Source organism: Marmota marmota, unplaced genomic scaffold (genome assembly GCF_001458135.2).
Source record: "Marmota marmota marmota unplaced genomic scaffold, marMar, whole genome shotgun sequence".
NCBI lineage: Eukaryota > Metazoa > Chordata > Mammalia > Rodentia > Sciuridae > Marmota > Marmota marmota.
In genome coordinates this window covers 34,318,583-34,333,306 of record NW_026000229.1, presented here as the reverse complement: position 1 = coordinate 34,333,306, position 14,724 = coordinate 34,318,583, and the positions used below count along the sequence as shown (strand labels likewise).

At 34.3% G+C, this 14,724-nt stretch overlaps 1 protein-coding gene across 4 annotated transcripts in view; it reads left to right on the top strand.

Moving 5' to 3' along the window:
- Ctdspl2 (CTD small phosphatase like 2) overlaps positions 1-14,724 on the top strand; it is a 67,868-nt gene that overhangs the window by 40,187 nt on the left and 12,957 nt on the right. For all 4 annotated transcript variants that reach the window (XR_007343797.1, XM_048792969.1, XM_015480717.2 and 1 more), the window contains 4 exons: positions 5,038-5,253; positions 8,991-9,069; positions 9,973-10,084; positions 13,282-13,368. Coding sequence is in view for 3 of the 4 variants with exons in the window: in XM_048792969.1 (XP_048648926.1) it covers positions 5,038-5,253; positions 8,991-9,069; positions 9,973-10,084; positions 13,282-13,368 (494 nt within the window). In the remaining variant the exon portion in view is untranslated. The remainder of the gene's footprint in view (positions 1-5,037; positions 5,254-8,990; positions 9,070-9,972; positions 10,085-13,281; positions 13,369-14,724) is intronic.

The window sequence follows — 14,724 nt, the reverse complement described above, 5'->3', positions numbered from 1 at the left end:
CCCCCCCCCCCCCATATATATGGTGCTTAGGATTGATCCCAGGGCCTCCCATGTGGTAGGCGAACACTCTACTGCTAAGCCACAACCCCCAGCCCCCTAGGGCAGTTTTTGAAAGGCAGAATGGGGGCTGGGGCTGTAGCTCAGTGGTAGGACACTTGCCTCACACATATAAGGCACTGCACTATATAAAAATAAATGAATAAGTAAAGGTATTGTGTCCATCTACAACTAAAAAATATTTTTTTTTAAAAAAGGCAGAATTGTATAATGTAGAATCAAGAATGTCCTGAGGAAGAAAATAATGCATATTAGTACATGAAGGGACTGTAGAATTCTTGTGCTTCTTAATCCATGAAATGGCATAATTATATTTAAGTGTTTGGAGTGTCTTGAGGATTTCCATTCATTTTAATAAATGTTTATTGAGCATCTCTAATGTTTACTGTTAGTTACTGGAAATTTAGAAATGATTGGCACATGATCCCTGGCTTCAGGGATCTTACTTTTGTTGGGCATGGTGCTGTATACCCAGCTACTTGGTAACCTGTGGCAGGAGGATTACAAGTTCAAGGCAAACTTGGGCTAATTAGCATGATCCTTTTTCCCTACAAAAATGTTTCCTTTTTATGATTAAATCAGTGTAATAAATTTTATAGGCACATTGTAGAGATACGGAACATTGAAATACTTTGAGAATGGAGTGATCCTCTGTGGTGGGTGATGGGTTTAGTGAGTCACAGAACATGTGATAGAAAAGTTGGATCTTGAAAGGTGGTAAAGAGCATTCCAGGTAGAAGAAGCAGTATGAGCAAAGGCCCCACAGCATTTAAAACAGACAGAACATTGGGTTTGAAAAGGGGAAAGGTAAGAAAGTTATGAAAAAGGCAGATTATGGTGCTAACAAAATGTTTGAACTTTATAGTCTGGGGATTGGCTGAAAGGTTTTTAATCTAGTGAAATGATGAGTCAGATTTATGTTTTATAATGATCACTTGGCAAGAATATATAGGCTAGATCCTAAAGAGACTGGAGGCTGGGAAAAATTAATAGAATTGTAGTAGTCCATGAGACTTTAGTATTAGAAAAGAGAGGAAGAGGATATAAAATGGACAAGTTTGGGGCACAGATTAGAGGTGATAGAAAGAGAGATTAAAGAAGAAGAAAGCTCCATGGACATAATTGAGTTTAATTCAAGCTGTGCTGGTCTTGAGATGTCATGAAACAACAAAATTAAAATGTATAGTAAGAGCTTTGTCATTCCAATGTTGATTTCAGATTTCTGGGTTTAAGCAGCAGACTATGCTATCATCTTGGAATCAGTGGAAGCCAGTGGAACAAATTGTTTATTTTAGTTCTGCAAACCAAGACTAGAATTTTGCGGGGAAACATTGAAGGACTGGAAAAATTAAGAGCAGCCAACAAAAGAAGACATGGAGGAAGCCAGGAGATGAGACTTAATAAAAGACAGAGAAAGGACTGTTCAAACCCAGAGCATGGATTAAGAATTATAAAGATAGAAGAAAAGGAAATGAGCATTGAAAGGACATAACTAAGCTGACCAATTAGAAGGGCATTAGTTTCTTTGCCAAAAAGTTTCAGAGGAGCGTTCAGATTTGGAAGCCCAGTATTACTGAGTTAGAATAATAAAATGGAGAGTAAGAAAGGAAACAGCAAATGTAGATTACTTTTATGAAAAGCGTTGAGTGTGAATGAAAAACTAGAGAAGTCACACAGTCTCCATCAATAGTTTGTAAGAGCCAAATATTTTTGTATTTTATGCCTCAGGGAAGTATCTAATATAGGAAAAAGTTGAAAACTGAAAAAAAGAGGAAAGTGGAGAAAGTTTCTAGAGATCATTGACAGAGCTGGGATCAAAAGAACAGGTAAAAGGATTTAAATTGAAATAGGATAGGGAGACATTTTTTCCTAATGCTGGAGGGAAAAAACTCCAAAGGTTAACATACAGAAGTTTAAGGAAGAAAGACTTGATATTTGGTAGTTACAATTTTTTCTTTGAAAGAGGGGATTGTTTTATTTATAGGGGTGGTACTAGTGGCGGGGACTTGAAGAGAATACTGAAGGGTTAAAATGTTGCTCTGGGAAGGAGCTGACACAAAAAAGTGCTGCGCAGCATGCTAGAGGCCTAGTTAAGATTGGGGGATTTCATCTGGAGTATGACCAGACTTTAATAATTGTATTGTTTCCTTTAGTAGTCTGAGAAGCCTGTCATAATAATTCAAGAGGGATTTCTTGATTTATGTCAGTGGAAGGACACGGAAACAAGATTGCTGAGAGCATTGGTTTGCAAGTGGGTTAAGTGATATACTATGAAGTCTAGGTGAGAAGAGTGGGGAAGAAGTTGATGAGTGATGTGTTAGGATGGATCCTCAAGCATGATGATCACATATAATGGGAATAAGATAGATAATTGGAAGATTACAAGGTTGCAGTAAGATTAATGTTAATTTTATATTAAACCTAATATTAATTTTAGGTTTCAGAGATGAACAGTTTCTTAGTTTTAATATCCAGCTTATTGCCTTGGTAATAATGGCTAAAGAACAGTTTGAAGATATTTAAAACTCAAGAATGTAAAAACTTTGAGGATTAGTCATTGGATGAGTCACAGGCATCATTTGTAATAAAAAACTAGATAAGATACCATGTTTATTAATAGAGTGATGATGAACTAATAGCTAGGTGTTGAACTTCTGTGACTGAGAGGATCCTGGTAGTATATGTTAGATGAGAGCATTGAGAATTAGTGAAAAGTTATATTAGCCACATGATGTTAGTCTCAAAGAGCAGGTTCCACCCCCAACCCCTCTATTAGTGGAAAAATCAGTCATCTGTTAGTAGGACTGGAGATAAATTCTGATTCAATTAGTATATTTGGCATGGGAGTATAAAGAACATTGAGTGCATCAGGAAAATAAATGCTTTTAGGAAAGAAGTTAAATTTAAAGCAATAATGCAGAGAATACAAGGGAATTGTGAATGTTGGAAGTTTTGTTATTTTTGTTGTTTAAAATGACATTTGAAGGATTTCAGAAATAGAATGGGATCATTTCATTGTGGAAGAAGAATTGGATGATTTTGTTATTGAGATGGAATTTTGTTGAGTAATTATTTTGGTGTCTTAATAAAAAGGTTCTTATGGTTAGGGGAACATTTAGCTTATTCTTGGATAAGTGCCACTGGTTGAAAAATTACAATTCCCTACATTGGCTAGGATGCTTGTATTTGAATTAGAAGAATTTAAGTTGTTTGGGAATAGTGAACATATATGAAATGCCTGGCACATAGTATGTTCTTAAAAAATGATATATGCTTTAGTGAAAAGAAGTTCTAAATTATGACTCTTATTTGAGTATAAATAGGTGTTTCTGAACTATTTGAAAGTTAAAAAAAAAATGTGTTCATCCGTGTGGTGACACATGCCTATAATCCCAGTGACTTTGGATACTGAGGCAAGAGGACCACAAGTTCCAGGCCAGCCACAGCAACTTAACAAGGCTTTGTTTCAGAATAAAAAGGACTGGGGATGTGGCTCAGTGGTTAAGCACCTATAGGTTCAATCCCTGGCACCAAAAAAAAAAAAAAATTCCCCCCATTTAAAAAAAATTAGTGTATAATTGTATGTTGTATTGGGGTTCATTTTGACAAAATCAAACATGCAAGCAATTTGATTTCAATCACCATTCCCCCATCTTACTCTTGTCTCCCTCTATTCTTCTTCCTCTCTTCTACTGAGCTTCCTTTTGTTCCTTTATTTATTTTTGATTGGTATACATATACATAAAAGTGAGATTCCCTTTGGCACATTTATGTATGTATATAACATGATTTTGTTAAATTCATTCCTTATCTCTTCCCCTTTCCTTTCCTTTCCTTCCTCCCTCTCATTCTTCTGTACTTCACTGGTCTTCTCTATATACTTGTGATATCCAACACCCCCTCACCTCCCAACTGCCTTCTTTCCCTTATTTTTCTCTAGCTTCCACATATGAGAGAAAACATTCAACCCTTGATTTTTCTAAGTGTGGCTTATTTCACTGGGCATGATTTTCTCCATTTTCATCCATTTACTAGCAAATGCAATAATTTCATTCTTCTTTATGGCCAAGTAAAACTCCGTTGTGTATATATCACTTTTTTTTTGATCCATTCATCTATTGACAAGCATCTGGGTTGATTCCATAATTTGGCTATTTTGAATTGTGCTGTAAGTATATAAACAGAGTATTTATTGCTATAGTAATTATTGCTGAGTTTAGTCCTTTTGGATAAATAGTAAGGAGTGGGATAGCTTGAGTTACATGGTGGTTCATAAACATTCTTTTTTATTTCTTTTCATTTCTCTGGTTGTATGCGATGTAGAGTCACACCGGTACAGTCTTACATGTACCTAGGGTAATGATGTCCTTCTTATTCCACCATCTTTTCTGCCCCCATACACGCTCCCCACTTCTCCCTCCCCTTTGCCCAATCAAAGTTCTTCCATTTTTTCCATCATCACCCCCCACCCACACACATGGATAAGCATCCACTTATCAGAGAGAACACTTGGCCTTTGGTTTTTTGGGATTGGCTTACTTTGCTTAGCATGATACTCTCCAACTCCATCCATTTACCTGCAAATGCCATAATTTTATTCTCTTTTAATGCTGAGTAATATTCTATACTATAGCTTTTTTATCCATTCATCTGTTGAAGGGTATCTAGGTTGCTTACAGTTTAGCTATTGTGAATTGAGCTGCTATGAACATTGATGTAGCTGCATTGCTCTAGTATGCTGATTTTAAGTCCTTTGAGTATAAATCGAGGAGTGGGATAGCTGGGTCAAATTGTGATCATAAACATTCTTGATCCTTATTTTTTGTGAAAAGTGTATAGAAGACTTTCTAAAGGCTGTATCCTTAGCTTTGTTCCTATATAAAGTATTAGTCCAAATAAATTACCTAATGATAATTGCATTTAATTTTTCTAAATATTTGAGTTCTTCAGTGATGATAGTACACTGAATTCTGATTGCAGGAACGTCAGGATCAGATTCCCCAGGACAGGCTGTGGAAGCTGAAGAGATAGTAAAACAACTTGATATGGAACAGGTGGATGAGATCACTACCAGTACTACAACATCAACTAATGGAGCAGCTTACTCAAATCAAGCAGTACAAGTGAGGCCATCGATAAATAATGGTTTAGAAGAAGCAGAAGAAACAGTTAATCGTGATATCCCACCCCTTACAGGTGAAGAAAATTCATTTTTTATGTGTCTTCATTAGTAGTTTATAAAAATATAGTAAATCAGATTTTTTTCTTGAATGGGCAGATTAAATGCATAAACTTTTCTTCCTTGAAGTTAAAAAGAAAATTAAATTGGAAACAAAATTTTATCCCAGAAATCCAAAGTCATTATTTGCACTAGTCTTGGACCCTAGGTCTGCAGTCCCTGCCTAGAGGCAGTGTCACAATTTTAGATTTATTGCATACATGAATGATGTACCCCCAAGGGGGATGTTTCTGGATCTCTCCCTATACCCAAATTTTGCAGTCTTATGGATCTTTATAAACTTCATTAACATAATTATTACTTTCTTAGCCAGTAGCCATTGAAATGTAGAAACTTAATGCATCTGAGAGGTAGATATACCTAGTATAAGATCAAATTGTGTTCCACCATTCCTGAAAGTGAAGTAAAATTGAGGATAGTCAGCTTCCTTCTGGGGCAGACATTTTATCTTAGATTTGTTTTCTGTTCCTTATGGTGCCAGATACTTGAGAGACCCAGTAAATGTATATTGGTTAAGAAGAATGGTTTGGCATAAAGAAGTAGAATAATGTACTTCTCTCATATATAAAGTGGAAACTTTAAACAAGCAAACAAACAAAAAATACACACACAATAAAACAGCAGAAAACATTTAAAGAAAAAAAATGCACAGAATTGTGAATCTTCTATATATTAAAACTCATTAGCCAGGTGCAGTGGCGCACACCTGTAATCCCAGCAGCTCAGGATGCTGAGGCAGGAGGATCACAAGTTCAAAGCCAGCTTCAGCAACAGCGAGGTACTAAGCAACTCAGTGAGACCCTGTCTGTAAAATAAAATACAAAATAGGGCTGGAGATGTGGCTCAGTGTTTGAGTGCTCCTGGGTTCAATCCCTAGAACCCCCTGCCTCCCAACAATCAATCACTTATTAATACCAATATAAAGAGAAAAGCACAAAATAGAGGCAAGACTTAATTTCATGGAGCCAAAAATTCTTAATTATACTGTTACGCCCAGAATTTAAGAATGATACTAAATCTAACAAGCAGATCAACAAGGTTACGCACAGATTAACTTACCTTTGACCAATGTTTTCATGCTGATTACATTGCCCAGGGTTATAAATCTAATGAATGGTAAAGGATAAAGTCCAGGACTCTTGGCTATAATAAGTCTTTGTATTTATTTTTTATGACAACTGTGAAGGTGGAAAAGTGATTTCTGTAACCTTAATTTCTGGATAGGAAAAGTAAGACTTAATTTATGAACACCTATTTTTTGTGATGGGAATTATTGATAATGATGAATAAGGTACACTCCTTGACCCTAAAGAGTTCATGATCTAATTGAAGAGCCAGGTACGCAGAAAAATTACCATGTGGTGAGTGCTATTACAAATAAGTAAGCAAGATGATGTGGTGGCACATTGCAGTTACTCTGGGATGATGATGATAAGAGAACAGAGCCAAAGAAGACAAGAAGGTAGCTTATTACCATTTTAAAGCTAAAAATTGTGTTTCAAACTGTCTCAAGACCCCAAAGTATCATTTGGAATATTAACAAACTTCAAAGCAAACTTAATAACATATATATCTAACTCTACAATCAAAGGGGAAGAATTACTACCACAGCTTAATGGAGCCCAGAGTCTCTTGAGAGAGTTTGAAACACAGTTTTCTTAGTTTTAAAATGATAAATGGGGTATGTCTGTAGCCCCTCCCTTATACTCTCGAGGCTTAGGTGGGAGGATCACTTGAGCCCTGGAATTCTGGACCAGCTTAGGCAACTTAGACTTCATCTCAGAAATAAATGAATAAATGGTAGTAATAATAATACAGGGTTTTGAAGGCTAAATACAGTGAAATATGAAAGATGCATAGTATGTTGGAATTCAGTATGTGTTCTATACTTTCTCTGAGGTCAGTAGGAATTTGGAATAGTGAAGTAGTTGGAAGATACATTTTTCATTATCCCCTTGTGTTAGTGAACTATTTCAGGTATAAATTGTCACAGATAAATAAAAATTCTGCTTTACATCTTATGTTATTTGAACAAACACATCAAAGTGACTTGTCTAAGAAAGCCTAAATACATAATTGTAAAAAAGGGTTAATTTTTGTCCTGAAACTTACCCTCTAACACTTGATTTCTAAGGATTACAGACACTTTTATTGGGTTCCACCTAAAATCGTTGCCTTTGAGACATTACTTGCTTAGATTGTAAGGAACAATCTTCCTCTCCTTCAATGTAAGTCACAGTTATTGTCTTAGGAAATTCTCAGCATGTTTCTATAGCATAATGTTTTTTAATTGATATAATCTTAGTTTAGACAGAATGAATTATATAGAATACAATTGTTCCTTAATTATTTTAAAGTTGTAAGTTAGAAGTAAAATATAAAGCTATTTTTTTTCTACATGCAGCAACATGTAGACATGATACATTACTTAACCATTTTTTGGGGGGAGTGGGCGGCAGTACTTGGGATTGAATCCATGGCCTTGCACACGCTAGGCAAGCGCTCTACCATGACCTGCATCCCCAATCTCATTACTTAGCTTTTTAAGATCATAGATACAACCTTGAGATTCCTGGGAAAATGTACATAAGTCTTCGTGGGGTTCACGGACTTTTTAAAAATTATTTTTGACACGTGAAAATTTTGAAAACTGATGTAGTACCATGCAGTGTTTCAATACATATATATATTGTGTAATGTTTACATCAGGTTAAACGTCTATCTTCTTAAACATTTATTATTTCTTGATGGTGAAACATTCAAAATCCTTTTTTCTAGCTTTTGGAAGTGGACAGTACTTACTGTTATCTACAGTAACCCTACTGTGCAGTAGCATACCATTACCTCTCACTCCTCTCTAACTGTAACTTAGTACCCATTGATCAATTTCTGCCCAACTCCTGCATCCACTGATCTCTGGTAACCACCATTCTATTATCAACTTCTATGGTACTTGTCTTTCTGTACCTGGCTTATTTCAGTTAATGATCTGCAGTTCCATTCATGTTGTTATAAATGAATGCTTGGACTTCTTAAAGCCTGTTCATGAATCTCAGATTTTAAAACTATGTTTGGGGCTGGAGATGTAGCTCAGAGGTAGAGCACTTGCCTAGCATATGTGAGGTCCTGTGTTAAAGCCCCACTGCTACCACAAAAACAACAACAACAAAAGATGTAACCTTGAAAACAAGTGGAAAATTCTGAATAAAATTAAATATGTCTATAACCCGAAACTTAAGAATAAATAAGTAAATAAAGACCATGGTTGGATCTGTTGTTAGCATATATTTATTGACTACCTATATGTACAAGTCACTTTGTGGTATAGTTTTGATACAAAAACACCATAAGAACTTTATGGTTATCACATACAATCACTATCCAGTTAGAAACTGGATTTTTGTGGGGTATTATTTTTAATAAGTAGTAATTTTTTTCTACTAGTCATGATATTTGTTATTCTATCTGTAGTGATAGGTTTTCTCCTTTGAATGTAGTTAAATGTATGTTACTAAATTTGCTTTAAAATGCTGTGTAGTTACAAGTTAACTACAAGTAGTTACAAGTTACTTTTGTCTTTAATCTTATATATTCAGAGCCTCAGGAAGATCTTATATAGAAATAATAAAAATGCATATTTAAAGGAAGCATTGAGTGTGTAAAAGTAACATCTTCTTTTCATTTTATTAAATAGCACCAGTAACTCCAGAGAGTGGTTATTCATCAGCCCATGCAGAAGCCACCTATGAAGAAGACTGGGAAGTATTTGACCCGTGAGTTATCTGGTTTAAAATTTTTTCTCTTTACTTAATAACTTTTCAAGTTTATGTTGATGCAAAAGCTGGCACTTTCAGTAGAAACCTTAATTTGAATTTTGATTTTTATCCTGGGCTAGTATTACATGGTAGAATACTCTCTTGTGATGCTGAGCAGCAAACTGTAGTTCCCGATCAGCCATGTGATCATGAGGGTAAATAATTGATATTTTGCATTTTACTTTGTTGCTAAACATCAAAGTTTGACCTTTTAGCTATATTAAATGATTTTCAACTTAAGATGCATTTATTGGGATGATTATAGTGACACTCTCCTATAATCTTGGAGACCACAAGGCAAGAGGAATGCAAGTTCAAGGTCAACCTGGACAACTGAGTGAGACCCTGTCTCCAAATAAAAGATTTTTTAAAAAGCCAGGAATGCTTGGGGCTGGGACTGTGGGTCAGTGGTAGAGCACTCACCTAGCATGTGTGAGGTGCTGGGTTTGAACCTCAGCACAGCATAAAGATAAATAAATAAAGGTATTGTCCATCTACAACTAAAAAGTAAAGATATTTTTAAAAAAGCAAAAAAAAAAAAAAAAAGCAAGGAACCAGTGGTAGAGGACTTGCCTAGCTCAAGTCCTGGGTTCAATCCCCAGTAACCAGTGTACACAGTGGGTTTTAGAGAGGGAATCTGATAGTGAGGAGCATCTGTTTTAGGAAGAGCATGTGATTTCTAGGTATTAATATCTTTACTGAGACATGGAGATATTAATTTGTATATTTTCACTTTTACTTACATGTTTTTACTGGGTTAAATGGGCTTTATTAAATATTTTTAAATGTACTAAATTTAATAATATGCTTTATGTTTATAAAAATAGAAATATTAAACTTTTCTTAAAATTTGATTTATAGCTATTATTTCATCAAACATGTCCCACCACTGACAGAAGAACAACTAAATAGGAAACCTGCTCTTCCATTGAAAACAAGAAGCACACCAGAATTCTCCTTAGTTTTAGACCTGGTAAGTGTATTATCTGTAAAGGAAGAGAGAATAAAGGAGTTAAATTCTTTTTTAAAGTAATAGTCCAAAACACTGAAAATACAAATGAATAATAATGAGTAGCTATCACACTTAAAATAATGACGTCCTGGGTTTCTGGAATGTTCTTTTTAAGTATAGTCTAATGCTAGGGTTCCACGTTTGGTTGGGATCAAGTATCCTTTGAGAATAAGTCACATTTTTAATTTTTGTATTTTAATGAGTTTTCTCCTCCATATTCCTGAGACCCTTGTGATTTGTTATTTGTTTTTCTGATGCTGGGGATGGAACCCAGGGCCTCAGTTATGCTAGGAGAGTATTTTACCACTAAGCTACATACTCAGCCCCATGATTTGTTTTTCTGTCTTCTAAGAAGTTCTAATTTCATTTCATTAGAATTGTGCCTATATTTTAGATTTCCTCTTTCTTGTCAGGCTCTCAAGTTTCCCCAAAGGACCAAAAATAATTTAGGTCTCATTGAGTTAATATTATCTGATACCAATAAACTTTTCACCATGGGATTGGTGGTGCACACCTGTGATTCCCAGCGACTCAGGAGACTGCGTCAGGAATCCCAGTTCGAGGTCAGCCTCAGCAACTTAGCAAGACCTTGTCTCTAAACAAAAAATTTTAAAAGGGATGCGGACAGGGGCTGGGGAATATAGCTCAGTCGGTAGAGTGCTTGCCTAGCATGCACAAAGCCCTGGGTTTAATCCCCAGCACCACCAAAACAAACAAATAAACAACAAAAGGAACAGAGACATAGCCCTCCCCCCCAAAAAAAGGTTTTTTCATGAAGTGTCAAAAGCATAATCTCTTAATGCTGGTGATGAAAGATTTTAATATGTTCTAAATGTGATTTAAAAATTTGTATTTTAAGAGCCAGGCATGGGCTACTAGGGAGGCTGAGGCAAGAGGATCACTTTAGCCTAGGAGTTCAAGGTTAGCCTGGGCAACAGAGCAGGACCACCATCTTTAAAAAAACAAAAACCCCCAAACCTATCTATTTTAGAGTACTAGAAAAGCTAGTAAAACAGAATATTTCATTTATTTTGCTAATACAATTTAATATGTAGTCATCACATTTACTATCTGCTTACATACATTTTCATGATATTTAGAAGCAATAAAAAGAGAAAGATGTATTTTTGAATTATGATTCATTTAGATTTGATATGCAAGTTAAAGATGAAAATGAAAAAGATTTTACTATTAGGAGCTGATGTGGTTATGATATTAAGTTTTCCCACATTATTTTGGCTTCAGTGTAAAAGAAAGATTGAGCATAAATAATCTTAGAGAACTAGATGGAGAATGATCAGATCTTAATAGGCTATAGTTGAAGCAGTAGAATTAGTTATGATTCATTTATAGGAAAGAGAAATCATTTTCTTTTAAGAATAGTTTGTATTTCAAGTGACATCGAACAATTTACAGTGACTTCCAGGGTAAATGATTGAGAACCATTCTGAAACTATAGAAGGACTGTGATTTATTAACCATGCCTGTAAAGGGCACGAAACAGTGGAGAGTAGCATGCCAATTATTACTTTAGACAGTTTTGTCTATAAAAAGAAATAGAAAAACATGCATTTTATGAGATACTGAAAAATGATGACTATTCCTTCAATATTTGTTTAAAAATTTGAAGTGTGATGGTAAATCATATACAATCATAAAAGTAAAGCTTTGCTGCAGTTGGGTACAATGAATCAAATGCATTCTGCTGTCATATATATCTAATTTAAATAAATAAATAAAAATTTAAAAAGAATACATTTTCTTAAGATGCTAACAGCAATACCTTGAAATGTGTGCTGTGTTAAGCATGTACTTTTTGCCTCCTCATAGTTTACCTTTTTTTGTTGTTGTTTTGTTTTTAGTTGTAGATGGACATGGTATCTTTATTTTTGCTTATTTATTTTTGTGTGGTGCTGAGGATTGAACCCAGTGCCTCACATGGGCTAGGCAAGCGCTCTGCCACTGAGCTACAGCCCTAGCTCTCATTGTTTAACTTTTAAGTTAAAAAAAAAAAAACGCTAGTGCTGGGGCTGGGGCTCAGTAGCAGAGTGCTTGCCTAGCCCATGTGAGGCTAGTTAATAAGATGTGGAATCACAAACTTTGATCATTGTTGTTTAATTTTAATTGATGTTAACCCATTTGGCTCATTGGCCCAGAAATGGAATACCTACAAAAACTTGAATTGAGCAACAAATATACCACTTATGGTAACTTTGACATAATATTTGAATTTTTGTTATGTTCTCAGAGATGAAAACTTGGAACTTGATAGTTAATAAACACATTGAAAATTTAGAGGGTAGTCATTAGTAGCTTTTTTTTGTTGTTGTTGTTGTTAAATGCTTTCGTTAATACTAACAGAAGGTTTGTTTTTTGTTTTTTGTTTTTTTAAGCATTCAAGATTTAAGGAATGTAAATATTTGCATCTATCTTACATTGAACAATCCTTACTTTCTTATTCTCTTAATGAGAAAACAGGATTTGGGAATAAAAGATGACAAGTTTTCATTGCCTGCTATTTAGTTACATAATGTGGATGAAATGTATTCATGATAAAAACATCTATTTCTAAAGTAAGATTCTTTATATATAGTTTGACGATAAGGAGCTATATGAAATATATATGTATTTGTGTGTGTGTGTGTGTGTGTGTAGAGAGAGAGACTTCTATAGGTATATATATAGATAGAGATATACATACATATTTAAAAAAATAGATTTTAAACTTGCATTTGCTAATTATATTAAGAAAAAAACGTGTTTTCTAACAAAGTTGGCAGCTGCAGAACTCAGAGCAGTGGTTATCAAACTTAAGCATGCATCAGAATTTCCTGAATTGCTTTTTAAAACAAAGATTGCTAAGGCCCTCCGCCCCCTGAGTTTATGAACCTTCAGAAATAGAGCTGGAGAATTTTGTTTGCATTTGTTACTAGTTTCCAGATGTTGCTGATGCCTTTTATTGGTCCAGGAACTGCACTTGAAAACTATTGACTTTAGAAAATCTTATCTTAATAATAATGTATTATATACATAAAATTCCACATATGAAATAGATGCCTTAATAAATGTTTTGGGTAATCATTACTACATAAAATTATCATTTGAAGGGTTTTTAAAAATCTTATTTCATTTATTGAATATGTGTTTTTTATTTTAAGGATGAAACACTAGTGCATTGTAGCCTAAATGAGCTAGAAGATGCAGCACTTACTTTTCCAGTCCTTTTCCAAGATGTCATTTATCAGGTAATTTTTAAATTTTTAACTTGATTTTTGGTCTGTTAGGGTAACATTCTGAGTTTAAAAAAAAAAAAAAATTTGTGTGTGTGTGTTTGATGTTCAATGTGTTTTTCTATAGACTTCCTGATTGATTTCATCAATATTTTAGTGGCCTATTAACACAAAGTACCATCATGTTAGATAGTTACATAAAACAACATTAATTTGTTACCAAAAAAATACTAACTTTTCTTACCCAGTGATGTCTGCTAGATTTGTAATTTATTTGCCAGCAGGTGGAGGCAGGAGCACTGACATAGTTCCCCAAGAGGACTTTGCTAGGTTAACACCTGGTGTTTTTTCAAAAATTCAATTAATAAAAAGAAAACTCATTCCTTGTTGGTCGTTTTATTTCCTACAGTAATGTGTGCAAAATTGTAGTTTGTTAGATCTACTTTATGTTAATCACAGAATTCCAGGACACTCTTCTAGTATGGGTATAAACATTTCTCTCATCTGTGCTGATGGACAGGTAACAGTGCAAAATATATATATCATTAAGATTTCACCATGGATTATATGTGTTGGCAAAATTTTTTTTAATTTTAAGATTCTCTCTATTTTAAGAGTGAATTAATTAAATAAGCAAATATACTTGCAAAACTACGAAGTACCTTTTTATGATGGCAGTTGTATTATTAATTAGCATTAACTTTATATGTACTATATGTTGAAAGATGGGGGAAGTGTTAAAGAGTTTGTAGTCTTTCAAGAGGAAGCCAACCCGGATTAAAAATTCACGGATCATTTACCATGTAGATAATGAAAAGGTCTTTATGGTTGTTTATGTGCTCTTAATAGGCAGTTATAATGTGGTCATAGTTTTCTTGGCTGATTTTAGTTGCTATCTCATAGGAATCATGAAATTCCTCAGCTATATAGAAGTTTGTGCTTCAGGGCTACTTTACCAAATACTTCATCTGGTAATGAATCATAAGAAGATTTATTTTTGCAGTAATTGTCAGGTCTAATTTAACCTGGATAGGTGTTACAGGTGTGATAATACCTGAATACCATATATACCTTCCTTTTATGTAAACTGATTTAAGTCCTGGTATATAATCAGAGGATGAGCAAAATATGCATAAAAATGGGATTTTAAGATCTTTCTGTTCCTTTTGAATTGGTTATTGGTTTCAGGCAAATCTTTTTTTAAGACATTATACATTGCTTTTGTTTAGGTGGACTTCAAGGACAGTAGTCATATGGCAAATACATATAAGTATAGCAACAACTTAAGTTTTCTCTTTTTAGCTTAATAACCTTGTTGGTGTTTTGTTGGGTTTTTTTTCTTTCTTTCTTTCTTTTTTTTTTTTTTTTTGG